Source organism: Chelonia mydas, chromosome 10 (assembly GCF_015237465.2).
Source record: "Chelonia mydas isolate rCheMyd1 chromosome 10, rCheMyd1.pri.v2, whole genome shotgun sequence".
Taxonomy (NCBI): domain Eukaryota; kingdom Metazoa; phylum Chordata; order Testudines; family Cheloniidae; genus Chelonia; species Chelonia mydas.
The window spans coordinates 29,420,952-29,447,798 of record NC_051250.2 but is presented as its reverse complement, the minus strand read 5'-3'; the positions used below and the strand labels follow the sequence as shown (position 1 = coordinate 29,447,798).

At 44.5% G+C, this 26,847-nt stretch overlaps 1 protein-coding gene across 4 annotated transcripts; it reads right to left on the bottom strand.

Moving 5' to 3' along the window:
* Positions 1-5,243: 5,243 nt before the first annotated feature.
* Positions 5,244-19,777, bottom strand: EEF2KMT (eukaryotic elongation factor 2 lysine methyltransferase). 4 transcript variants are annotated; one of them, XM_037911176.2, is made up of 8 exons: positions 19,521-19,777; positions 13,950-14,012; positions 10,930-11,010; positions 10,572-10,673; positions 10,240-10,373; positions 9,307-9,614; positions 6,614-6,763; positions 5,244-5,906 (listed from the first exon to the last, which is right to left on the bottom strand). In XM_037911176.2, the coding sequence occupies exons 1-8, from the start codon at positions 19,611-19,613 to the stop codon at positions 5,806-5,808; spliced, it is 1,032 nt and encodes a 343-aa protein (XP_037767104.1). In that variant the 5' UTR covers positions 19,614-19,777; the 3' UTR covers positions 5,244-5,805. The 4 variants fall into 4 exon arrangements, 3 of the variants coding, with proteins under 3 accessions (XP_037767104.1, XP_037767103.1, XP_037767105.1); XM_037911175.2 differs by lacking the exon at positions 19,521-19,777 and adding an exon at positions 16,777-17,504; XM_037911177.2 differs by lacking the exon at positions 19,521-19,777 and adding an exon at positions 14,598-16,738.
* Between the last annotated feature and the right edge of the window lie 7,070 nt (positions 19,778-26,847).

The following is a 26,847-nucleotide window of genomic DNA, read 5'->3' as shown; positions in this document are numbered from 1 at the left end:
GACAGGTATTTTTTAAATCTCTCCATCCTGAAACAACCTTTGCAACACACACTTTGATCTGTGATTTGAACCAGTTGGATGAATAATTTGGTATGGTTTGAGATTTGTTTGCAGCTGAACTTATACTTTGCATTATGTAAAGATAGAGGAAGGACATGGTCCCTGCATGAAGGAACTTAAATTTCACAATCTCTTCAGACCGTTAATCTACCTCTAGCATTTGGAATGAATGGTTCGGACAGTGACATCCCTTAGGGAAGGCTCTATTAATGGAGATTCTCTATGTCCTAGTAAGGAGGAGAGGATGGAAAATGATTAAATACAGGTAGAATCTGATGAGAAAAATTCTCATTCAATTACATCATATAATAGCAGACAGCTAAAAAATGACAAGTTTTTAAAGTGCTTATATACCAATGCTAGAAGTCTAAATAATAAGATGGGTGAACTAGAGTGCCTTGTTTTAAATGAGGATATTGATATAATAGGCATCACAGAAACATGGTGGAATGAGGATAGTCAATGGGACACAGTAATACCACAGTACAAAATATATCAGAAGGACAGAACAGGTCATGCTGATCGGGGAGTGGCACTATTTGTTAAAGAGAGCGTAGAATCAAATGAAGTAAAAATCTTAAATGAACCAAATAGAGATTCTTTGGTACTATGGATAGTAATTCCATGCTCTAATAATAAGAATATAGCAGTAGGGATATATTAGCAACCACCTGACCAGGATAGTGATAGTGACTGTGAAATGCTCAGGGAGATTAGAGAAACCATTAAAATAAAAAACTCAGTAATAATAATAATGGGGGATTTCAACTATCCCCATATTGACTGGGTACATGTCATCTCAGGACAGGATGCAGAGATAAAGTTTCTTGACACCTTAAATTACTGCTTCTTGGAGCAGCTAGTCCTAGAACCCACAAGAGGAGAGGGAATTCTTGATTTAGTCCTAAGTAGAGACAGGAGCTGGTGAATATAGCTGGACCGCTTGGTAATAGTGACCATGATATAATAAAATTTTAACATCCCTGTGGCAGGAAAACACCACAGCAGCCCAACACTGTAGCATTTAATTTCAGAAAGATCTACACAAAAATGAAGTTAGTTAAACAAATTAAAAGGCACAGCGCCAAAAGTGAAATCCCTGCAAGCTGCATGGAAACTTTTTAAAAACACCAACTTGAATGTATACCCCAAATTAAAAAACATAGTAAGAGAACAAAAAAAGTGCCACCGTGGCTAAACAACAAAGTAAAAGAAGTAGTGAAAGGCAAAAAGGCATCCTTGAAAAAGTGGAATTTAAATTCTAATGAGGAAAATAGAAATAACTCTGGCAAATTAAATGTAAAAATATAATTAGGAAGGCCAAAAAAGAATTTGAGGAACAGCTAGCCAAAGACTCAAAGTAATAGCAAATTTTTTTTTAAGTACATCAGAAGCAGGAAGCCTGCTAAACAACCAGTGGGGCCACTGGACAATTGAATGCTAAAGGCGCACTCAAGGACAGTAAGGCCACTGAAGAGAAACTAAATGAATTCTTTGCGTCAGTCTTCACAGCTGAGGATGTGAGGGAGATTCCCAAACCTGAACCATTGTTTTTAGGTGACATATCTGAGGAACAGTCTCAGATTGAGGTGTCATTAGAGGAGGTTTTGAAACAAATTGATAAACTAAACAGTAGTAAGTCTCCAGGACCAGGTGGTATTCACCCAAGAGTTCTGAAGGAACTCAAATGTGAAATTGCAGAACTACTAACTGTAGTCTTCAGAGTAGCAGCCGTGTTAGTCTGTATCCGCAAAAAGAAAAGGAGTACTTGTGGCACCTTAGAGACTAACCAATTTATTTGAGCATAAGCTTTCGTGAGGTACAGCTCACTTCATCGGATGCATTCAGTGGAATGCATTTTTCCACTGAATGCATCCGATGAAGTGGGCTGTAGCTCACGAAAGCTTATGCTCAAATAAATTTGTTAGTCTCCAAGGTGACACAAGTACTCCTTTTCTTTTAACTGTAGTCTGTAACCTATCATTTAAATCAGCTTCTGTACCAAATGACTGGAGGATAGGATAGCTAATGTGATGCCAATTTTTAAAAAGGGCTCCAGAGGTGATCCCGGCAATTACAGGCCAGTAAGCCTGACTTCAGTACCGGGCAAACCGGTTGAAACTATAGTAAAGAACAAAATTGTCAGACACCTAGATGAACATAATTTGTTGGGGAAGAGTCAACATGGCTTTTGTAAAGGGAAATCATGCCTCATCAATCTACTAGAATTCTTTGAGGGGGGGTCAACAAGCATGTGGACATAGTGTATTTAAATTTTCAGAAAGCCTTTTACAAGGTCCCTCACCAAAGGCTCTTATGTAAAGTAAGCTGTCATGGGATAAGAGGGAAGGTCCTCTCATGGATTGGTAACTGGTTAAAAGATAAACAAAGGGTAGGAATTAAATAGTCAGTTTTCAGAATGGAGAGAGGTAAATAGTGGTGTCCCCCAGAGATCTGTACTGGGCCCAGTCCTATTCAATATATGCATACATTATCTGGAAAAAGGGGTAAATAGGTAGCAAAATTTGCAGATGATACAAAATTGCTCAAAATAGTAAGTCCCAGGCAGACTTCGAAGAGCTACAAAAGGATCTCTCAAAACTGCGTAACTGGGCAACAAAATGGCAGATGAAATTCAGTGTTGATAAATGCAAAGTAATGTACATTGGAAAACATAATCCCAACTATACATACAAAATGATGAGGTTTAAATTCGCTGTTACCACTCAAGAAAGATCTTGGAGTCATTGTGGACAGTTCTCTGAAAACAGCCATTCAATGTGCAGCGGCAGTTAAAAAAGCGAACAGAATGTTGGGAATCATTAAGAAAGGGATAGATAATGAGACAGAAAATATCATATTGCCGCTATATAAATCCATGGTATGCCCGCATCTTGAATACTGTTTGCAGATGTGGTCGCCCCATCTCAAAAAAGGTATATTGGAACTGGAAAAGGTTCAGAAAAGGGCAACAAAAATTATTAAGGGTATAGAACGGCTTCTGAACAACAAAAATGATTAGGGTTATGGAACGGCTGCCATATGAGGAGAGATTAATAAGACTGTGATTTCAGCTTGGAAAAGAGATGACTAAGGGGGGATATGATAGGTCTATAAAAACCCTCTGGCCAGGTCTTCAAATGGTTTTCTCTTCCAGGTTTGGAATGTCTCTTCCTACAAACAGGCTCAAGCACTCTTCCTGTTGGTGTTTGTTTGCTGCTATATGTGCATATATATATAACAGTATCCTGAAGTGTGGAAGATTAGAGTCTGGGTGGAGTTGATACATACTTTATTTTAAAAAGAAAAAAGTGTCAAGGGTGAAATGTTTCTTCATATCATTCATGTCCTCAGTGTTTTCTTTTTGAGAGAATGTAGTGGTGAAAGGTTCCAGATGGGGATTTCCAATAGAAGATCCCAGCATGATAGACAACAGAAAAGCTGATTTTAAATTTGGGGTGTGAGAGAGCTTGAAGATAAGTGTTTACTGCCCCACTCAGCGATATGTTTTATCCCCTTTTATCTCCTTCCTGGATTCAACTTTCCATCTGTGCATATCAGCTTAAGTTTTGAGAAAGGAGCGTAAACAGCTTTCTGAGGGTATGTCTTCATTACCCGCCAGATCGGTGGGCAGCGATCGATCCAGCAGGGATTGATTTAGCGTGTCTATCTAGACATGATAAATCGACCCCCGAGCACTCTCTCGTTGACGCCTGTACTCCAGTGCCGCAAGAGGCGCAGGCAGAGCCGATGGGGGAGCGGCAGCAGTCGACTCACTGCAGTGAAGACACCACGGTGAGTCGATCTAAGTACATTGACTTCAGCTACATTATTCACGTAGCTGAAGTTGCGTAACTTAGATCTATCCCCCGCCCTCTTGTAGACCAGGGCTGAGGTGAAGCCATTGCCAGCAATCAAGGATCTTAAAAGCCTTAATCTTAATCACAAGAGAATTCCCTGAGGTGCAGTCATTGTAACCATTTCTCAGGACAGTAAATATTTAAAATGGAACTGAAATGCTATCTGCTGAATCCCTTGTTGAGGGTTTTGGTTTCCATGACAATGGGAGAAGGCATGTCTTACGCCTGCTGCTGGGGAAAGGTGCTTCGTTCTTTACCCCATATTTGTGATGCCATCTGCGACAGGAGGGGAATTGCTGAACCTGCAATGCTGGTCCTGGAAGGGACGCAAAGGTTGAATAGATTTTTAAATATTTTTGTTGTAAAATTTTGTACAGCACCTAACACAACGGGGGTCTTGATCCTAAATGGACCCTCTAAGTGCTGCTGGAGGGCATTCTCCAGGAGGGGCTGTTGCTTTTGGAATTTTCTCCTTCCCCCGAGACCCATGTAGCCCATGTTTGGTGATCTTTAGGGAATGCTGAAGGGTCTGTCTTTTCTCCTTGGGAGCAGCAGATTTGGGAGGCTGGGTAGTGGAGGGGAATTTATTGTTGGCACTTAAATTTTGTATGTGTTTAAGTGTTCCCTGCTGAAAATGTATTCTTTTGACCTAGTTCCCATTAGCAGGAGGAGGCTCACTGAGTCCACTATCTGTCCATCTTCTGGTGTGGTGCAAAGGAAATGGGATCTTCTTATTGTCTATATGTATCATAGAATTTTAAAATAGGATACTTCCAAAGATAGACCTACCTGCCCCTCAGTCATGTTAATCCCCCTGTGCCCCTCTCCCCACGAGTCTGGCACAGTCTCCATCTTCTCATAGGCAAAATGTCCTCACTCTCCTGCATAGCCCCTGTTTGGAACTCCTGCTTCCAATTGGCCTTCTATAGCCAAACTTACTCCATTCCCATCCTGGTCTAACTTTCCTTCCCATCCCCAACTGGAACCAATATGACCCACCTACAACAAAACAAATAAATGGCTCTGACTCTATTCAAACCCTGCCCTTCTCTTTCCCTCATCCCCTGCTGTTTGTTTGACTCCTCAGGTGTGTTATGTCTAATATGTGGCTTGAAGCTCCAAGTTGCTGAACAGCCTAAAACTCATCAACTTCAGTGAGAGCTGATGCTGCTCCGTGTTTCCCAAGAGAACACCATGCCGCACAGGACTGAGCCCCAGGGCTAGATTCTGATCACATGTCCACCAGTGTAAAATAGGAGCTAGTTCTGATTTCCATCAGAATCTGACGCCCTGACTTATATTTCAAACCAGGCAAACCTATGGCACTGTATAAACAGCAATGCATTTATTGTAGCTATTCTATTATTCGAGTTGTGACAGGACGACAAGCACTGCAGAAAGTCTGAATGAACAGATCATGGCTCAAAAACAATAGCAAATATAAATTATTCTTTAATATATAAAATTGTTCATTACTCTATTTCACCATGCTGGGAAGAGAGTCATTATTTTTGGTGTCACAAAACTTATTTCCAATGTGTGCATATCACAACACCATAGAAACACTACAGTTTACTTCCTTGTGCCCTCTGGAAGAGTAAAATCTCAGTCTGAATGAGGCCCCATTCCTGCAACTGACAACCTATGGACTCCCAAGGAACCACACTGGAGGCAGCAGGCCTACACACAGGTGAGGCTGTCCACGCACCCACTATCAATTGCAGCATTGGGGCCTAAAACACACTGACAATGTACAAAGCTTAAACTTGCTTTCTGAGTCTGCCACTCAAGTACATGTCCAGAATTCAAGGTCATTGGCATGATCATGACAGATCTTATGCTTAGTCTGTCAAAATGTCTAGTAGTAATATTGGATTTACAAAGTCTACACAAGTAATTTTAGAAGAGTTATGTTTGAATGCAGGTCATATAGGAAAAGGTTCTTTGTGTGAGTAGGAAGAACCTGCCATCCGATCCCAACTTTATCTGGAGAGAGAAACAGAAATAAAAAAATCACTCTTCTGCTTAGTAAAATACAAAACATACATACTACCGTGTGCCAAATCTTGTAATAATGGATCATTAGTAGGCGGTGAAAGCAAGAGACACAAATATTCACGGTAAGTAATTTTAAAGAGATGTCTATTATATGCTTGTGCCATATATTCAGCATCATTTTATTAATTACCCACTTCTGAAGGACCACACATCCAGCTTGTATTTTGTAGAAGTCTAGATTTTGAGGATGCTGTGAGGGAAATCCCAAACATCTCCCTCCCCCCGCCCACAGTTTAATTGTATCTGATCCTGTCTATATGGTCAAAGCCTCAGTTTTAGGCTTCAGCTGGAATGTTACCTGTACAACATTAGAGCACAGATGATTATTTACTGTTATTAACCCTCATTATCTGCTTGGCTAGCGGTCACCAAGCTTGCAATTCATTTTGAGGAGGCAATGTAGCAAATATTAGTCTCATTAGGACACAGTAAAAAGAGGCCCCATTCCTGAAATCAGCTCTATGGGGGGCAGACCGTTGCTCCTATTCAGACCCCACAGGATTCAGCTGGTGTATTGGAACCTTAACTAAAGCAATGCCCACCATCAAAGATTGCTGTCTTCAGCTCTGTAACAAGATTAAGTAACTGGGAAGAAGTCCAAACCTATCATGGCATATATACAGCATAACTCTTACCGAGTTCAGTCTGGAAGAGGTGATAAGTGTCTGGATTACGAACTGTGAAGGCAATGTAGATCTCAGGTGGTTTTCCAGCAGTTTTGGAAATGGAAAGTTGCTGCAGGACACCGATAAGGGATAAAGTTATCTGGGGATCATACACCACATCTACATAAAAAGGAAAGGGTTTGTATATTTATAAACAAAACAAAAAGCAGACTAAAAATACAAAATAAAAGGATTAAATGGAGGCATGGTCAAGTAATTTAAGATGAGAATTTGACCTGTATTATGGGAACATGGCCCTTTAAAAAGGGAACCAGGACCAGCCCCTATGACTAGGGAGCCCATGTAGACCAGAGGGAATGTACCTGTGACTGACGAGTCATTTATTACACTCAGCTGGGGTGGAGACTGAGGGTAGGCCTATACTTAAAACGCTGCACTGGTGCAGCTGCATTTCTGTAGCTCATCAGTGAAGACACTCCTATGCCAATGGGAAAGCGTCTCCCAACAGCGTAGTTAATCCACCTTCCTGAAAGGCAGTAGTTATGTTGACAGCAGAAGCTTTCCTGTTGACATAGCACTGTCTACAGGGGGGAGTGGGTTGGTATAACTACGTTGCTCAGGGGTGTGGATTTTTCACACCCTTGAGCGATGTAGTTATACTGACCTAGGTCTGTAGTGTAGACCTGGCCTGAGAAGATAATATAAAACAAGCAGGATTTGGCTAGTTCTCCTTGGCACTAGAGATAGACCTGTCTGGAGAAGGGGTTCTGGCACGGCTGAGCTTTTAGGAGTTCGTGTTGGATGGCAAAGACTATTAAAGGTTTATTTTGATAAGAAGATGCCAGGAAGCAAAGGCCCTGGGCCTATCAAAGAGCTAGTGTCCTCCCTTCAGGGAGAAGAAGAGTAGAAGTCTGCGGAAAGGCTGGAACAAACAATGGGTGAAAAGGAATCACATGAGGCTGTTTCATGTTATTCCTCATGGACTTTCTGTTGACGTTTGGGCGGGGTGAGGTGATAAGCCCGTGAACCGATAGAAGAGCCTTGACTGGAGTGGCATTGGGTTGAAAGAACTGCTGTGGTGGCTGGTGGGGCCTGCAAGTGTGCGTACCTGAGGCGAGAGAGAGTGCTGGTACGGATGGACTGTCACAACCTGTTTTAAAGATTGCTTTAATGCTGGTGGGTGAAGAGTTTCACTCCAGATTCCAACTATCAAAGGATTTTTAAAAAGTGTTTTTTTAAACAGTCCTCTCCACTTTACTGAATTGCCCTTCAGTGAAGCTGGTGCACAAATAAGTAAAAAGAAAATTAGGTCCTGATCCTGCAACGGGATCTTTATATTTAACCCTTACTACCGTGCTGGTGAAGGGGGAAAATGGTCTGCACATGTGGATTTTACAGATTTGGCCTTCTCAGGTTGCAACTGAATTGAAAGCAGCTCACATTGCAACACCTCATTGCAAAGGGCAGGAGTTAAATTACAGTTGGTTGACTCTGGAATAATTTCTAAGGGTGGAAACCCTGATGAAACAATGTAAAAACTGCCCCTTGAAGTATCACAAGTGTCAATCTCACAAATTAACATTCTGATTCTGCAATTTTCTACTGGTCTTTCAGTTATGAGCCCTGATGTTCAGGAGTTGGTCATTTCAGTGTAATCCCTGTGATGTACAACTAGGGCACCCAAAAGCCAAGACCTGTGTATGGGCCGATGGTCAAAGAGATCAGTCACACTGGATTTAACCTAATAAAAATATGCACTGTGCTATCTAGACATACCGAGCATAACACTTTATCCTAAACTTTAAATTTCCTTGTTTTTATGAGCTCAAGTTAGGCCGTTTTCAGAGCCCTGTGTAATGGATTAGATATCTATGATCATTACTTTTATGGAATAAACATCTTTTTATGGCTAATGGTCTACACGTGATACATTGTATCAGTCCTCACACACCTTTCAGCACCTCACCTGAACTCTTAAGCAGCTTGCTTAGTTCACACACACCCAAAAAATGGGCTGAAATTCTGCCTCCAGCTACATCTGTGCAGTTCTGGAGCTTGTCTAGAAGAACAGTTGGTGTGTGGCAAGGTGACATGTGACTCTACATTGCACAGAGTGTGCTGCCCTCTAGCCATGTGGACTTTGCTACCACACATTAAAAGTTCTGTAGTTCACTTCACTGTATTTGACTTTGAAACCGGGGTACATCAAAGCTCACTTGGGAACTTTTAGTGTGTGGTAGTAGGGACACAGTAAGTGCATGCTGTAGATTTACACCCCCGCTTGCCACACACTTTGTCTAGACAAGCCCCTGGTATTGTTAGACTTAGTATTATTAGATTTACTATTAAACTCCTTAACATTATCAGATGAGCAAGTGCTGTAAAAGTAAAATTTCTTTAATATGCACTATCCTTGCTGAGAGTGCCAGCCAGCGGTGCTCTGGAAACGTGGAATTCACCTCCAATTTTAAAACAGAAGAAGTGACAAAAGAGAAATAAATTGCTTTTCAAGGATCAGTAAACAACCACTGAATATTGAGATGAAGACAGGATGGTAAAATAAGGCAGAATTACACCCCTCACATTTCAGAATTTGCAGTTGACTGACCAGTCATCTTGACTGAATAAAGTTCAGTAATTATTATTTTTGCATTTCTATTGTTATTTCATCACAGTGAGATGCGATCAGAAATGTACTGTACCTGCTGCAATGACAACATCAGCTTGAAGCTCTGAAAGTTGTTCCTCTGCAACAGAATCCCAGTCAAGTTCTGCAACTGTTATTTTTGGTCCTTGTAAATCCATCACTTCTGCCCTCTGGCTTTGGGATTGCATTTTGGTGTGATTCTCAGTTTCAGACTCCAGAACAAAGCCATTTAAATGGATGTTTTCTCTCAGTTGCTCAAGAACACAGTGATGGTAGTCACTAAACACATATGCCTTAGGATTACAGGTTTTACAGATTGCAATTCCTGTGAGGCCAATCCCACTTCCTAATTCCAAGACAGTCCTGAAGGTTAATGGATTAAAATCAGTATTTACACATGGATCTAACAAGATTCAGTTACGGAATCAAAACCAATAGAAATATATGCACCTAAGAGCGAAACTAACTGTAAATGATTTCAGTGATTCTTGAATAAACTATCCAGATTCCAGTCTTTGCTTCAAATAAGTATCAGGAATGAAAAATAATTAGGATTCAATTATAATAATAGCAATTAGAGAGTGAAAATATAAATAAAATTAACATCTCCTGGGGACCAATACAGGACTGTGCCCTGCGGTATATTATGCATATATCCAGACTAAAATGTTATCTTGTTACATTTCATACTATCCTCCTAGTTATACCTCCTTGGACTGCCAAGTATCTTATGATTTAAAAGTGTTTTGGACAAGGGAAATTAATACTCCCCCCCTCTCCCCTGAGGGTTATGGATACCTGAGTTGGAGTTTTTGTCTAGGATTTTAAAAATATGCATTGTTACAGTTCTTAGTTATATTAGGGGCATATATAGTATAATGTCAAACTACTGTCATGTAACTCATTTATAATATGAATGAAAACATTTAAGTTAACTCTGTTCCGCCAGTTTTCTAGCTGTGATTTCATGTAACTAGCGCTCCATTACCTGTTATTGAAAATGGCAGAATTCTCTATTGCCCATTCAGCAAGATAAAGAGCAGCATCCCACGTGACTAGTCCTGTGGTTCCCTGTGAGATTATTGCCACCGTCTCAGAAAGTGTAACAGAGTCTCCTGTGGGCTAGAAGACACACGCAGGGAAAGAAAGATGCATTGGCACGGCCACCACATTTCACAATTTTAAATCAACATTAGCGTCTGGGAGAAGGTAAGAAGTATTTTACACTTAGGGTTTCTGGGTTTTATTTTTAAACCAATTATGGCTCAGTTTAAACGATAAAAAAGGACATATAACAATGAAGATGATATTAGCTTTTACCAGTAAGTAGCTTTTATAACAGTTGGTAGATTCTTCTTTATTTAAAATATCTGCTAGTACATCATACAATTCATCCAGGGGTTCGGTTGCTACGGACTCATGCTGTGGGAAAGAGAGGAGAGATCAGTGAAGAACTTCAGATCTCCAGATATTATTAATGAAACACAGGCAATGAACACATAGTCAAATACCATTTATTCCATCTTTAACCATAACATATGCATTTAATGCTAATTTTTGTTATAACAAATGATCGGCCGAGCCTGGGCCAATAGTGCAAAAAACATATTTTCAAGTTACTTTTAATAACAGGTTGAATGGAAAAAGAGTGCCAAGCAATATATAATCCCAAGACTACCTTTTTAATGAGTTCAGATATGAAGCATCTTCTGTACTTCAAGGAAGGGGGATATTTCAGGCATAGGGGGTGAAGAATAGTCTGAAATGATAAAACAACACCTGCAGACCAACCAGCTACCAGGTGAGGATTTTATTAGAGGCACTGAAGGAACAGGGGAGGAAAAGATAGCTACCAATTTGCTCGGTTCACTTTGTGCCTTGGGAATGCTGGGTGATTTCAATTTGCAGCTAAGCTATTTGATACTCAACTGGAAAAACAAATTCCATGTACATTCCTGCAGTGAATTCAGGTACCCCCAGCTGGTCACAGATGTGAGGGAGCCACACATCCTCTACTTTGCCCCCCAAAAATAAACAGTAAAACTGAAAGGAAAATGAGTCTGAGTGGCTCTTTCTTCTCATTTTTCTTCCAGGCCCCATCCCTATAAATAAATAAACAGGACTGCTCCATCTACACTTGGAGCTGGGAGCCATTCCCAGCTTGTGTACATATACTCACTCTAGCTCCATGCTGGACTCAGGAAAGAGACTCTCCCCACACATGTCTACCCTTTGTTTTGAATCAAGGCAATGTTCACTGAGAAAGTGTTAGTCACACTGGTCCTCCAGCAAATGAAAAGTTGGCAAGTTAGGTCACTTCAGCTCTTCAATTAGCCCCAACAAATAGGTTAAGGTGAATTAGGTCCCTTAATTTACTCTTAATAGTTACAGTTCCCTTTATATAAGTGGCCTAGGCTGAATTCTGCACTTAGCTAGGCATGATGGACCCTGACTCCAAAGCTGTGTTCTCCCTACATGTGGGCATCTCAGTCAGGGTTCCACATGTGGAAGGCGATCAATACATAGGACTTGAGGCCCATTGTGCTCCACAGTTGGGAACACACTTTTGTTCAGAAGGAGGTGTTCACTGTGACAATATGACAAGAATTTGATACTAAAGACTGTGGAGAAGTACTTGATATTCTATCCTTTATGAAGCAAGTAGGGAGTGAACTGCAATCACATGTGATAGACAGGAAATGGGAGTAGCTTCGTGTTCCCAGTATTTGTACCACATGTGAGGATGTAGTACCCTATTTCCATACACACGAAGACACACTATCAGTCAATAGACAATATATGTCACAAACAGACCTGTAAGAAAAATTGAAGTTAGAGCTTTTTCTTGATTTTTTTGTATTGAAAATTAATTGCTATTTTGAAAACTTTCCACCAGCTCTAAAAGCCCAATACTTGATATTTAAAAAAATAAGACAGAGTTGTAACTGTTTTAATGCAACTGATCAGAGGGCACAAGCCCACTGAAAGCAATTACTGCCTTTTTGTATGTTCCAATTTAAATTAAAAGGCGACTGTGGGAGACTAGCAATCTCACAGATTTGGGAGAGAGATGAACAGCCTTTCACTTCCAGATTGCCAGTTCAGATCCAGCCAGTGCTAGAAGATATCACAACTGTTTATCACTCATGAGTAGGGCCCTCCCAAATTCACGGCCATGAAAAACACATCACGGACCGTGAAATCTGGTCTTTTGTGTGCTTTTACCCTATACTATACAGATTTCATGGGAGAGCCCAGCATTTCTCAAATTGGGAGTCCTGACCCAAAAGGGAATTGCAGGGGGGTGGTCAGAAGGTTAGCTTAGGGGGGTTGTGATATTGCCACCCTTACTTCTGTGATGCTTTCGGAGCAGGGCGGCCAGAGGGGGTGGCTGTTGGCCAGGTGCCCAGCTCTGAAGGCAGCTCCCTGCCAGCAGCAGTGCAGAAGTAAGGGTGGCAATACCATACCATGCCATCTTTACTAGGGATGTAAAATGTTACCGGTTAACTGATAAGCATTAGTCTTACCAATAATGTATTCAGTAAACAGTAAGAGGGATGAGGCTGGGGCCACAGGTGGGGGCAGGTGCGGGGCTGGAGCCCTGGGACCCCCAGGGGGCCAACTCACGGGTGCGGAGCCGGCAGCTGGGACCCTGGGTAAAATGTGGAAATGCTGCAGCATCCCCCACATCCCTAGTTCCTGCACCTATGTTGTGAACTCATTAACAGTTAAACCTTCGCTGATACAATTTTAATAGTTTAAATGGTTATTTTTTAAAATGCTATTTACATCCCTACTCCTTACTTCTGCGCTGCTGCTGGCGGAGGCTCTGCCTTCAGAGCCTGGCTCCCAGCCAGCAGCCGCCGCTCTCCAGCTGCCCAGCTCTGAAGGCAGAGCCACCAGCAGGAGCAACACAGAAGTAAAGGCAGCAGTACTGCAAGCCCCCTATAATAATCTTGCAACCCCCCACCCCCGGACCCCTACAATTACAACACTGTGAAATTTCAGATTTAAATAGCTGAAATCATGAAAGTTACTATTTTAAAAATCCTATGACTGTGAAATTGACTAAAATGGACCGTGAATTTGGTAGGACCCTACTCATGGGAAAGGAGACAATGGTCTCAGCCCAAGACCTACTGAACAGAATTCACATCACAACCCATCCCACGCCCCTAAACTGGTACTAGCCGGCATTCTTATTGTAGCCTCAGACGCAGCAAAGGACTGAATGGGAATGGAGAGTGAATTAACCCTCTTATCCTTAGAGATGGCTCCTCACGTCAAGGTTAAAGCACACTGGCGGAGTATTCTGGGAAGTTTATACTGCTGCACCTCTCACTGTATTGCCTCTATGAATCAATAGGGAAATTCAGTGTTTGACACTTTGCATGAACACTACAGTCTCTAACCATTTCTCAAATTTCAAAATAAATAAAAACATGCCTTTCTTGTGTTCCAACTCCCTTGTCTATGAAGGACAGTTACATAACATGAATAAAAGAAAATCTGCTATTCTATAGGTAAACACAGAGATTAGTATTAGATCTGACTCCCTTACTGTTTTTTAAATACAATTTTAAAAGAATACAATGCAATGGTTTTCATTGCACTAGGTGGCATCCTATCTTTAGAATAGTTCTAGTCTGCTCTATGATATGTATTGAAATCTGACTATATTAAAATAACATGTTTTACCTTCTGCAAAATATCCAGTAGTAGCAAGGCATCTGATGAACTCTTTAATTTTTTTTCAAGTTCCTACACAAAAGGAGGGGAAAAAAGTTGAGAAATATTCCAGGATGCTATTCCATTATTACGTTTGAACACCACAAACTGGTGAAAACTCCTTTAACAGAGTATGTTACTTGCTTTGTGATTAAAAATAAATATATCACACCCAGATGGTAGGAAATAAAGAAGTAATAAAGAGCCTTCTGTAAGCCATAATATTAACATAATCTATAATGTATATAGCTGCTACTGCAATACAAATACATAATTATTATTAATTGAATGAGGAAAGTAAAAAACAAAGGTGAAGACCAGATGACTGATCAGTCAGCCCTCCCACACTAATGTACAAATGACTCCAATGAGGTGAGAAATATTAAATCTTCCCTTCTCCAAGAGGAGAGCTGAGTATCTCTCATTGGAAATCTTGGCATCGAAGTAAGAACAAAATCTGCCTGTTGCTAGACACTATCTCCCCCACATAGATTTATTGCATTAATTGTCTTGAACAGAAATCTTATAACCAAGAGTGCTGTTTCAATATAACCTCAGTGGCCAGTTATATTTCTTCAGCCTTTTTTCATTGATCCATTTCTAGCCAAACCTGCTCACCTTACTCAGATGACTAGTTCCACTGAAGTCCATGGGATCATTTGTGTAAATAAGGCAAGTGGGTATTTGGCCCTTCATTAGTGGTTGAAATGCTGAGAAAATGGTTCACAGAGGAACGTATAAATGGTGAAATCAACAGTAGTAAAACTCACTAGATAGTGAAGTAAACAGATGTCCTGAATTGTTTCAAAACACTGCGGTCTGTAAACTGCAAATCCTCCTACAGGGAAACTGTTCTGAGAAAAAACTTACTTTACTGCAAAAGCGTCCATGTATATAGAGGCTGATGTCTGAAAAGTGACACTACAGCACATTGCAACTGAAACACAGAGGGTTCAAGAGGAATGAGTGGTGACACCCACTGTCTGCTAAACTCAGGCATTCTTTATTCTATACTAATAAACTCATAACAGGAGCTGCCAACGCACCATTCTGAACACACTGCAAATATTCTATGGTGAATTGATTTTCTGAAATTAGCTTTGCTCTAATACCAGATGCTATGAACAGATGAATTAGACCATGAAGCACAGCCATTTTAGGAAAGAAAAAAAATCCTCCAAATGAGCGTTATTTGTACTGTGGAATTAGCTTGTAAATTGAGGGATTTTGTTGCAGAATCACTGCAGTCAACAATCTTTAGTTTTAATATTTGGAGTCACTACTGAGGTATATGGGGCCAGATTGTTGCCTGGTATAAACTAGCTACACTGAAATCAATAGAGTTAAAACTGATTTACATTGGTTGATCATCTGGCCGATGCATGTGCTGAACAGGTCCCAAGGTTTGCATCTCCTCCTTCTCTATGTCAAATAACAGAAATGGAAAGGCAAATTCTTAAGACACATCTGGATTTTTCTTGTCTCTTCATTCTGATCATAGATGGCAGAACAACATGAATCCTATGTTTTGTGCCCTTCTGTGAGGATACTGTACTTAATTTACCTTTTTTCTGTCATCTACAAAATAAAAGTAAGGAGACTATGAAAGTGCCCTGACAACTTTTCACTTCAAATGTCAATATCTGATGTGGCAGCTCCTAGGATTTGTTGGAAGAATCTTTAGCCTTAATGATGGCCTCACACTGCAAACTCTTAGAGTCATCTAAGCCCCCCTACTCACAGAGTTCAGGAGCAAACCCATCTTTAGGTCTGTCACAGTGAACTAAGGGTTGATTTAGATCTCTGGGTCTCAGTAGCATATTTCTTAAATACTTTCTGACAAATCAGACTATTCAGCTATGATGGGGCCCATATCCTCTGAATTCTGCTGTGTACTAGATAAACTTTAAAAATCTGTAAATATGGGGATATTCTAGATTGTATACCTTATAGTTAATGGTGAGACCCAAGTCAAATTTTAGATGCATATTTACTGTCAGACATCTTGTAATTATTACTATTCCCAGTAAGTGACCCTGCAAAGTTAATTGTAAGCATATTTCAGATCAAATTGTGTCCACAGTGTTCAAAGGTGAAGGCTACATTTATATATAATTTTCCCGAGAAATTGCCTAATACTTACTTTCTGAGTGTTTTGTTGGTCTGGTGAATAATCATGGAAAGTGAATAAATTGTTCACTAAAATAGTGTATTACTGCCTGCAACAAACATGACTATTCTGAATCTGTCTGGCTGTTGTGCTTTAGCCACAAATAATGGGAACTATTAAATGAAAAAAACTAGGGTCAACAATTTGGCTTAAATTTCATGAAAACTATAATGGTGAGCCATGGATGACACCTGATAACAGGTCTCTGAACATTACTTAATCATCTTAAAGTTAGAAACATTTGGTTGTTCGTAATGTTGACTCAATCAGTGCTGAAAAGGAGTAGTTTGCACATGTTTCTGTCAGTATTTAAACAGGTTGAAAATATAAATGTGAAGAATTCCAAAATAGCTATACTAAAAGGACCAACCATTGAAATTAGGCTAAATTCACAAACGTCCAGGACATAAGTTTAAACATGTTATCATAAGTGATTGAGCCAATCAAAAACAGAAGCTTATTTTGCCAGTACTCTCTCACATACAAAAGAAAGTTTAGAGACTGAAGAATTTTGTGTAACACAATTTAGTAGCTGTCTGCCTAAGTATGTACTTCTGGTGTAGATGGTTCTTAATCACAGTAGTAAAATACACCCCTCTGGCCGAAAGCTTGAGAGCTAAGTGTTACCAGATTCAGACACACGCGCTGATCGTCGGAGCCCGGGGTGGATGGGACCCCAGTAACGAGCGAGTGTTGAGAGAATGCAGAATTAGTCAGCGCTATGCTCAGCTGATGCGGCAACTCATGGTGTTGGATGCCATCAGGTGGTCGAGGAACATCTACATAGAACACATCACCGGACATCGGCAATACCAGGAGAGATGAGTTGGAGTGCCAATGAAAAGTGAAATCGGAAAGTAACTGAAATACTTCTTTGATGGATTGTATTTTCTAATGGACAACCTACCCTAAATTCTCAACTACTGAGGGACAATCTTCACTCGTTGATATATTTTGCTTTCCACAACCAACTCTCTGTACAACTTTTCATGAGTGATGTACCCGAATACTTGGATGCTAATATCTAAAATGTATTGTTAAATATATTCATCTACATTTGGGTTATTGCTGATTATGCGGATATGTATCTTGTGACTTTTAAAATAAACTTTGTATTTGTGGATAATCTATGAACTATACCCAGATGTACAGACACTCTTTTCCTAACCTGTGTACTATATAATTTTTTAACATTAGCTTTAATACAATTTTTAAATCTGACTGTTTATAAGCCTATGGAGAACTCCACGGGATCAAAGAGGGGACACACACACACGCACTCTCTCTCTCTCTCTCTGCCCTGGTCTACACTGGGGGGGAGGGGGATGATCGATCTAAGTTATGCAACTTCAGCTACATGAATAACATAGCTGAAGTCGACATACTTAGATCGACTTACCGTGGTGTCTTCACCGCGGTGAGTCAACTGCTGCTGCTCCCCCGTCGACTCCGTCTGCGCCTCTCGCGGCGCTGGAGTACAGGAGTCGACAGGAGAGTGTTGGGGGGAGGGGGAGGTCGATTTATCGCGTCTAGACTAGACACGATAAATCGATCCCTGCTGGATCAATTGCTGCCCACCAATTCGGCGGGTAATGAAGACATACCCTAGGTTTAAAAAAGTAAAATAAGGCTATTGAGTTGGCTAGTGTGTGCATGTCACTGCCCTCTATGGAATGAAATCAGAGCTGTTTCACTCATGAATCCAACAGAATTCTGTTCCACAATCCCAGGCCTTTCTGTGGTGCAGATTCCTCAGATGCTATAAAAGCAAAGCTGAAAAGAGGAAGAATAGGCAGACTGTCCAAGCAAGCTGCAAAAACACAGTGACCATATATCTTGGTTTCACTGGTACAGTTCTAGTTTTTCCTATGACATCCAGGTGTGCCAGGCACTTCTTTCAGGTTCTTTCCATTTTTAATTTAATCGGTATTTTTCTTTTTTAAATACCCATATAACATTTGCTTAAGATATACTTCTATAGTGAGCAGAGTTTGGTCGGCTTTTTCCAGGTACAAACAGTCCAATGCAATGAGTGCTCAGTGTGATCAACAGTGTTTGCAGTGAAGAGAAAAGCTGTTGATGTTGATGACAGTTGTGCAGTGTCTCATGATCAACTCATTCAGAACACTAAATTACTAGAAAAAAATCCTCAACTCAGAGATATGCACACCAATTTATTTTAGGTACTTATGAGCACCTCAGAATCTTTAATGTATTTATGCTTGTAACACCTCTAGGAGGTAGGGCACTACTATCACCACTGAGACTCCCAGTGATTTGACTAAGATCACACAAGAAGTCTGTGGAAAAGCAGGGAATTGAACCCAGGTCTCCCAAATTCTTGAGTAGTGTCCTAATCCCTGGACCATCCTTCCTCTCTGCTAGGACAAGAGCTGGGACTAGTGACACCAGCACACCTTAAAAAACCCTAACTTTTGTATGGCTATTTCCCAACTCTAAAAAACAACCCCACAGAGCACAGCAACCAGGAGGGCCAGCTTGCAGTAATAATAGCAACTGAATGCACCTAAAGGGCTTTTGTTCAATGGTTTTCAGCAGCCCCATTATAAAAGCCATTTTAGTGCCCCTACTCAAAGAACTGTTTCTGATTTTGAAACCAGGATCACTTTTCAAAGATGACAGGTCTCAAAATCACAGCCCACCAGCTTCACCTCAAGTACGAGAAAGGAGCTTATTTTGCTGATTGAAATGAGAATTTTTACATCATTTCATTTTCTTTTCCCAACAGTAGCAATAAACCAGGTGGGAGCAGCAGGTCCATCAGGGGGCAGCCCATTTCCAGAACATCGTGATTTGGTGGGGGTTGGTCCTGCTTTGAGCAGGCGGTTGGACTAGATGACCTTCCAGCCCTGAGACTGTATGATTGTCTCGCAGGCGGGTACCAGTGGCACGGCAGGCCAGCGGTGGCTTGGCAGAGCGGGGGGCTAAGGTGTTTGCACAGCTGGCAAGCAGGGCTCCGGCTAGCCGGGCTCGCTCCAGCACTGCACTCTTCACGGGCGAACGCAGTAAGAGGAGTCAGAGAAGGGGGAGGCTGCGGCTGGGGGCCAGGACTGGGCAGCCCCACAGAGGGGCGCTGGAAGAGCGTGTAGAGTGGGGGAGCTGAGAGCTATTGAACCAACCTGTAAAGCCTGTATACGATGGACACCACTTCAAGTCAGGGGGTGCGGCAGCACCTCTGGGCCCCGGATCACCCGGCCCAGGCACCGGGCGGCTCCTGGGGCCAGGACTGGTAGCCCTGGACCAGCCGGCTGCGCCTCACATGGACCCGCCCCAGGCAGCCCCTCCCCGCGGCCTCTCCCCATGCACTCCCGGGTCGCGGGCTGGTGCCGGGGCGCCCGGCTCCTACTCACCGCCCAGGGGAAGGCGCCGAGCCGCCTGCCGGCCAGGAAGCCGCGCTGGAAGCGGAGCCCCAGGTGCCGGGCTTCCTCCGCCGCGGGATCCATCGCTCGCTAGCCCGGCTCAGCCGGGTCCCGCCGTCCCCTAAGGGCAGGCCGCGTCCCCGGCCTCGAGTGATCGCCTCTTGCCGGGCAGACACACCCCCCGCTCCCGTCCTGCGGGGGCGGGGAGCGACACGGGCTCCGCTGCGGCCCAGGCCTCGGACCAGGCGCGGGTGGCACCAGTCGCCGCCCCGCCCCCGCCCCGCCTTGGGGACGATGGGGCCAGTTTCACCAGATCCCTGGGGCGTGGGTGTCCCCAAGGCGCGGCCTGGAGCCTGGCTCTATGTCCCCATTGCAGGGTGCGGGTGTTCCCATGTCAGGCCTGGCGCCTGCGTCCCTGCGTGGCTCTGTGTCCTCCTGTTCCCATGTCAGGCCTGGCGCCTGCGTCCCTGCGTGGCTCTGTGTCCTCCTGTTCCCATGTCAGGCCTGGCGCCTGCGTCCCTGCGTGGCTCTGTGTCCTCCTGTTCCCATGTCACGCCTGGCGCCTGCGTCCCTGCGTGGCTCTGTGTCCTCCTGTTCCCATGTCAGGCCTGGCGCCTGCGTCCCTGCGTGGCTCTGTGTCCTCGTGTTCCCATGTCACCCGCATCCCTGCGTGGCTCTGTGTCCTCCTGTTCCCATGTCAGGCCTGGCGCCTGCTTCCCTGCGTGGCTCTGTGTCCTCGTGTTCCCATGTCACCCGCATCCCTGCGTGGCTCTGTGTCCTCCTGTTCCCATGTCACACCTGGCGCCTGCGTCCCTGCATGGCTCTGTGTCCTCCTGTTCCCATGTCAGGCCTGGTGCCTGCTTCCCTGCGTGGCTCTGTGTCCTCCTGTTCCCATGTCACGCCTGGCGCCTGCGTCCCTGCGTGGCTCTGTGTCCTCCTGTTCCCATGTCAGGCCTGGCGCCTGCTTCCCTGCGTGGCTCTGTGTCCTCCTGTTCCCATGTCAGGCCTGGCGCCTGCGTCCCTGCGTGGCTCTGTGTCCTCCTGTTCCCATGTCACGCCTGGCGCCTGCGTCCCTGCGTGGCTCTGTGTCCTCCTGTTCCCATGTCACGCCTGGCGCCTGCGTCCCTGCGTGGCTCTGTGTCCTCCTGTTCCCATGTCAGGCCTGGCGCCTGCGTCCCTGCGTGGCTCTGTGTCCTCCTGTTCCCATGTCAGGCCTGGCGCCTGCGTCCCTGCGTGGCTCTGTGTCCTCCTGTTCCCATGTCAGGCCTGGCGCCTGCGTCCCTGCGTGGCTCTGTGTCCTCCTGTTCCCATGTCAGGCCTGGCTTCTGCGTCCCTGCGTGGCTCTGTGTCCTCGTGTTCCCATGTCAGGCCTGGCACCTGCATCCCTGCATGGCTCTCTGTCCTTGTGTTCCCATATCATGTGTGATGCCTAGAGTCTGCATCCCTGTGTGGCTCTGTGTCCTTGTATTTCCATGTCACGTGTGGTGCCTGGAGCCTGCGTCCCTGCTTGGCTCTGTGTCCTTGTGTTCCCATATCACGCGTGATGCCTGGAGCCTCCGTCCCTGTGTGGCTCTGTGTCTTCGTGTTCCCATATCACGCGTGACGCCTGGAGCCTGCGTCCCTGCATGGCTCTGTGTCCTTGTGTTCCTGTGTGACGCCTGGAGCCTGCGTCTCTGCTTGGCTCTGTGTCCTCGTGTTCCCATGTCACGCTTGACACCTGGAGCCTGCGTCCCTGCTTGGCTCTGTGTCCTCATGTTCCCATGTCACGCTTGACCCCTGGAGCCTGCATCCCTGCTTGGCTCTGTGTCCTTGTGTTCCCATATCACGCGTGACGCCTGGAGCCTGCGTCCCTGTGTGGCTCTGTGTCTTCATGTTCCCCTGTCACGTGTGATGCCTGGAGCCTGCGTCCCTGCATGGCTCTGTGTCCTTATATTCCTGTGTGACGCCTGGAGCCTGCATCCCTGCGTGGCTCTGTCCTCGTGTTCCCATGTCACACATAATGCCTGGCACCTGCATCCCTGCATGGCTCTGTGTCCTCCTATTCCCATGTCATGCATGATGCCTGGGGCCTGGATCCCTGCGTGGCTCTGTGTCTTGTTCCCATGTCACATATCCCAGTGTGGCACCTGCATCCCTGCGAGGCTCTATGTCCTCCTGTTCCCATGTCACACATGGCGGCCTGGTGCCTGTGTAACCCACACACCTCCTGGGTGTGGTCTTCTGTCCCATCTAGTGGTGTTTGATCTCGCCTACTGACGACCAGGGTCTGTCGGTGTTCCAAGTGGGGGTTCGTCCTGGATTTCAACTGGGAAGTCTTTGAACCTCAGGACGTGCTTCCTCAGCTAGGGGAAGTATATAACCCACACATCATCTCAGTGTGGTGTTCTGTCCCATCTAGTGGCACCAAGATGAGAGAGAGAGAGAGCTAAGGCTGTAGAGCAGACTCAATAACAGCCAGCTGGCTTTTAGCTCATGCGGTAGAGGCTCATACACTAAGCTCCAGAATCCCGCCCGTCGACGACTGGGGTCTGTTGCCATTACACGTGTATTCCTGCATGACTGTATACTAGTGTTGACATGTCATACTTGATGGCCTGGTGCCTGCATCCCTGCGTGGCTCTGTGTTCTTGTGGCATGGCTTCCATATTCCCATGTCACAAGTCATGGCCTGGCACCTTCATCCCTGCATGGCTCTGTGTCTTTTTGCACAGCGCCCATGTTCTCATGTCACACATTCATGGCCTGCTGCCTGCATTCCTACATGACTTTATCTGTTTCTGGGATCCCATGTCATGGTATCTACATCACAGGCCAGTGCTTGTGGCCTCACATCATAATATCTCCACACAGTGAGCGATATCTGGATTCCACATAACAGCATCTGTCACAGCTGAGTGCATGGGACTCCTGGCAGGAGAGACAAACCTGTCACCTAACACAAGTTAATGAGAGAGAGGGTTTGAGGTTTATTAATTACTGGAAAAATTGGAGGAGAACATTAAATTCAGGACTGTCTAATTATTCTGCAACACACTGGGAACATCTGAGAAAAAGGAGCTCTCCTGTGAATTTGGGGATGACCCATTATGGTACCCCATGGTAACATTCTATACCAAATTCTGAAGAGGTTGCTGGGGGTTAAATCATGGCTGGGAGTCATTGCACGGTTGCCCCTATAACTTCAGGCCCAGATCTAGCAGGGAGCTCTGCATGAGGGACCTTTGCTCCTGAGAGGAGCCCCTTTGAAGTCCATGTGAAGCACTTTGCAGGATCAGGCCTTAACGAAGGGACACTCAGGTACAAAATTAATACTTTAATTAGTATCATTAATAGCACCCTTGGTTACTAAAAATAACATGGATTACTGAAACAAGAACATTGATTAAATAAAACAAAGAAGTAAAAACATCGTTTTCAATTTTCATGCTTTGTTTTTCTTTTTTCAGTACATTCAGCTTGGTCAATGAAAATAGGCTGATCAGTTTAATTCTGTGAAGTCAATTTCTGATCAGTTTTGTTTTCTTGTCTTTGTATGCTTAGTAGGATGCTGTGGAGTCTGGGTTGCAAACGGATGTTATTGCTCTAAATGTAAACTGTTTCCCTTGGAAATTCAACCACAGCTGAAACATTTATGGATACGTTTTGCAAAAATCAGTGCTTGACCATAATATAAATGACATATTTACAGAATTACTTATTGCTATATACAAAAAGAGAGCTTCAGAGTAGCAGAAGGAGAACGAAATCAAGAGGGAGAAAGAAGTGTGGAAAAGATGGTATTTGAAAAAGAATGGAACTGGTGAGACAGAGGAAAAGGGAAGTTGTTCCAGGTGGTAAGAGATTAGAGGAGAAGGCTCTTGCATCAATAGGTGCAATATTCTACATTGAATCAAACAGGATGAAGCTGGTAATCCATCATCGATAACTTCTCTCCATCAGTATGTTCTTTCTTTCTTTCTTTCTTGCTCCATCCTTGGTTCTGTCCTTTCCTTTCTCTTCCCCTTTGGTCTTTGCTGAACCCTGATCATTTGTACAATAGCCAATTCCCAAATAAGATGAATGGTATTTTTATACTGAGCACTGCTATCTGTGTTATATAAATGCTCACAGGCATTGCCATACGTCATGTCTCACCTCAGAACTGTTTGTTGGGATGAATTTCCAACCCTCAGCACGTTTTGAATAAAAGGAGACAGGAGTTTTGGGAGTTTCTCATATCCTTTGGGGAGAAATTTTCAAGTGACCCAAAAAGAATTGCATCCATAGAATGGACCTCAGGATAACAGGATTTTTCACAGATGACATCCCATGCTCAGCTTGTCTCTGTATTGTTCAAACTACAACGTTTATCTTAGTTACTGTAAAGAATCTGTAATTGCCAGAATTTTGTCCTAAGAGTCCAGTCCTGCAAATACTTAAGCATGTGCATACATTTATTCACACAAATAGTCTTGGTGAAGTCAGTTAGAATATTCCCATGCATGAAGTACTTCAGTGTTTGCAGGATCAGGGCCTAAGTAATTTTCTAAGATGGAACTGTTTTGTGGTACTGAATAGTTCTGTTTCTTTCCTTTTTTCATTCTTATACATACCAACAAAAAGCTGTCTTTCTGAGTTCTTTGATCAGTCTAATGCTCTTCTAATCATCCTAGATTCCATATCCTTAATAACATTAAAAGTCTGGATCTGTAGACATAGGAAAAAGAATAGTGGGCTAGTAAATGAAAGCTAATGTGGCAAAAGGAGATACAGAAGAATACACTTGCATGAAAAGTTTGATTATAGATAAATCCTTTCCCATCATTTTTGTTTTCCTTTCCATCTGAGTTATTTCAGGCAGACATGCAGGGAAAGGGTGGTCGTGGGACCTCAGAACAAGACTGTCAGGTGCTCTGATTACCTTTCCTGTCTCTGACAGAGACTTACTGTGTGACATCAGGCAAGTCACATAATCTCTCCATGCCTCTGTTTTCTCAGCTGTAAAATGAGAATTCTGTTTTGTTCAGATTCTTGTAACACCCACATCACAGCAGTATCTCTGAATGTTTTCCAGTAGTACATTAAGCAGTATAACTAACATCTGTTCATGTGTGCACCATTCTGTCTCTCACCTTCTTCCCAGGGGGAAAATTGTGTGTGCAGTGTAGTGTTTAGTTAGTGGAGTTTAGAAAATATATTACACATTCATAGTTTATATTAGCAAAGGCAAGGTCAAAAAAGTATGCCTTGTACTTAGAGTGGAAGGTGGATGAAGTTTGGATAATAGTACCTAGCCCAGGAGTGGGCAAACTTTTTGGTGTGAGGGCCACATCACAGTATGGAAATTGTATGGAGGGTCAGCTGGGGCAGGGGATTGGAGCACACGGGAGGATGAGGGCTCCGGCTGGGGGTGTAGACTCTGGGCTGGGGCAGAGGATGAGGAGTTTGGGGTGCAGGAGGGTGCTCTGGGCTGGGATCAAACGGTTTGGAGGGCGGGGGAAGGAGGTTGGGTTGCGGGTGGGGCTCAGCGGTGCAGGATCCAGGCAGCGCTTATCTGAAGTGGCTCCTGGAAATGGCGGCCCGTCCCCCCTCCGGCTTCCATGTGGAGGCAGGGCCACACCGCTGTGCGCACTGGCCCGTCTGCAGGCACCACCCCTGCAGCTCCCATTGGTCGTGGTGCCCAGCCAATGGGAGCTGCAGAGCTGGTGCTTGGGGTAGGGGCAGCGTGTGGAGCCCCCTGGCTGCTCCTGCTTCCGGGAGTCACGTGGAGCTGCTGCATGCATGGAGCGGAACAAGGCAAGGCCCCGACCCCACTCCCCGGCTGGAGTACCGGAGTGGGGAAAGTTCCCAACCTCACTCTCCGGTGGAAGCTCGAGGGCCAGATTAAAAGGTCTGGTGGGCTGGATGCGGCCTGCGGGCCGTAGGTTCCCACCCCTGACCTAGCCCGTGAGGCTCAGTTCATTAATGTTTAGTGTTTTATTTTTAAATTTGAAATCCTTGGATAGTAGAAAGTGCTGTAAAAGTGCAAAGTAATATATTAAAATCCCTCGTTAAAACAAAAACTTCACAAAAGTCAGACAGCTGGTGTGCTGTGACTGCTGCCTGTCATGCCGACCAATATTGACTCATTTTTTCCTTATGCTCCCCCATCTGTCTCCACCAGTTGTGTCTTCTCTTACTTCATTGTAAGCTATTTGGGGGCATGGATCCTTTTTTTTTTCCATTGTATTTGTACAGCACCTAGCACGGGGTGGCCAACCTATGGCTCTGCAGCCACACGCGGCTCTTCAGAAGTTAATATGCGGCTCCTTGTATAGGCACCAACTCTCGGGCTGGAACTACAGGTGCCAACTTTCCAGTGTGCCGGGGGGTGCTCATTGCTCAACCCCTGGCTCTCCCACAGGCCCTGCCCCCACTCCACCCCTTCCCGCCCCCTCCCCTGAGCCTACCGTGTCCTCGCTCCTCCCCCTCCCCCTCCAAACCTCCTGCATGCCACGAAACAGCTGATCAGGAGGTGCAGGGAGGGCTGTGCACTGATTGGCAGGCTGCCGGTGGGTGGGAGGCTCTGGGAGCGGGGTCGGGGGGAGCTGATGGGGGGCTGCTGACATATTACTGTGGCTCTTTGGCAATGTACATTGTAAATTCTGGCTCCTTCTCAGGCTCAGGTTGGCCACCCCTGGACTAGCACAATGAGCCCTGGTATATGACGGGCTGCTAGGCACTACCGCAGAGTATATAATACTGTGAAACCTACACACGAGCAGCTTGGCTCCCCATCCTAAACATGTTTAAGTATCTAGCTTTATTCATGTGACTAGTCCCAGTGAAGATTTGAGTGGGGAGTTTTGTCCTAAGTTCTGGAAAAGGGAAAGACCTGGTCCATGGTCATCCATTCCTTTCCAGTGAAATTGGCAGAGTCAGTATCCCACAGCAGGGGTTTTCAACCTTTTTCTTTCTGAGCCCCCTCCCCCCAACATGCTATAAAAACTCCAAGGCCCACCTGTTGCACAACAAGTGGTTTTCTGCATATAAAAGCCAGGGCCTGAGTTAGGGAGTAGCAAGCAGGGCAATTACCTGGGGCCCCATGCCACAGTGCCCCCACCGTGAAGCTAATCTGCTCAGGCTTTGGCTTCAGCCCTGAGTGGGGGGCTCAAAGCTTCAGGCTTCAGCCCCATGCGGCGGGGCTTCAGCTTTCTGACCTGGGCCCCAGTGAGTATCATGATGGCCCTGCTCGTGGCCCCCCAGGGGGCCCTGGACCCCTGGTTGAGAACCGCTGACCTATAGCACACCACGCTGGTATTCTTTGCTGGCTTGTCTGACAGCTGTCTCAGGCAAGCCG

What these genes read in the sequence shown, in the direction of transcription:
- EEF2KMT (XM_037911175.2), bottom strand. Translation starts at nt 16,953, where the DNA reads ATGTCCGGTGATGTGTTCTATGTAGATGTTCCTCGACCACCTGATGGC. An exon ending in AGCGCGTGTGTCTGAATCTG is followed by an intron (nt 14,013 to 16,776) that starts GTAACACTTAGC and finishes CCTTTTGTGTAG; the next exon opens with GAACTTGAAAAAAAATTAAA. An exon ending in GTTATAAAAGCTACTTACTG is followed by an intron (nt 10,374 to 10,571) that starts GTAAAAGCTAAT and finishes TGTGTCTTCTAG; the next exon opens with CCCACAGGAGACTCTGTTAC.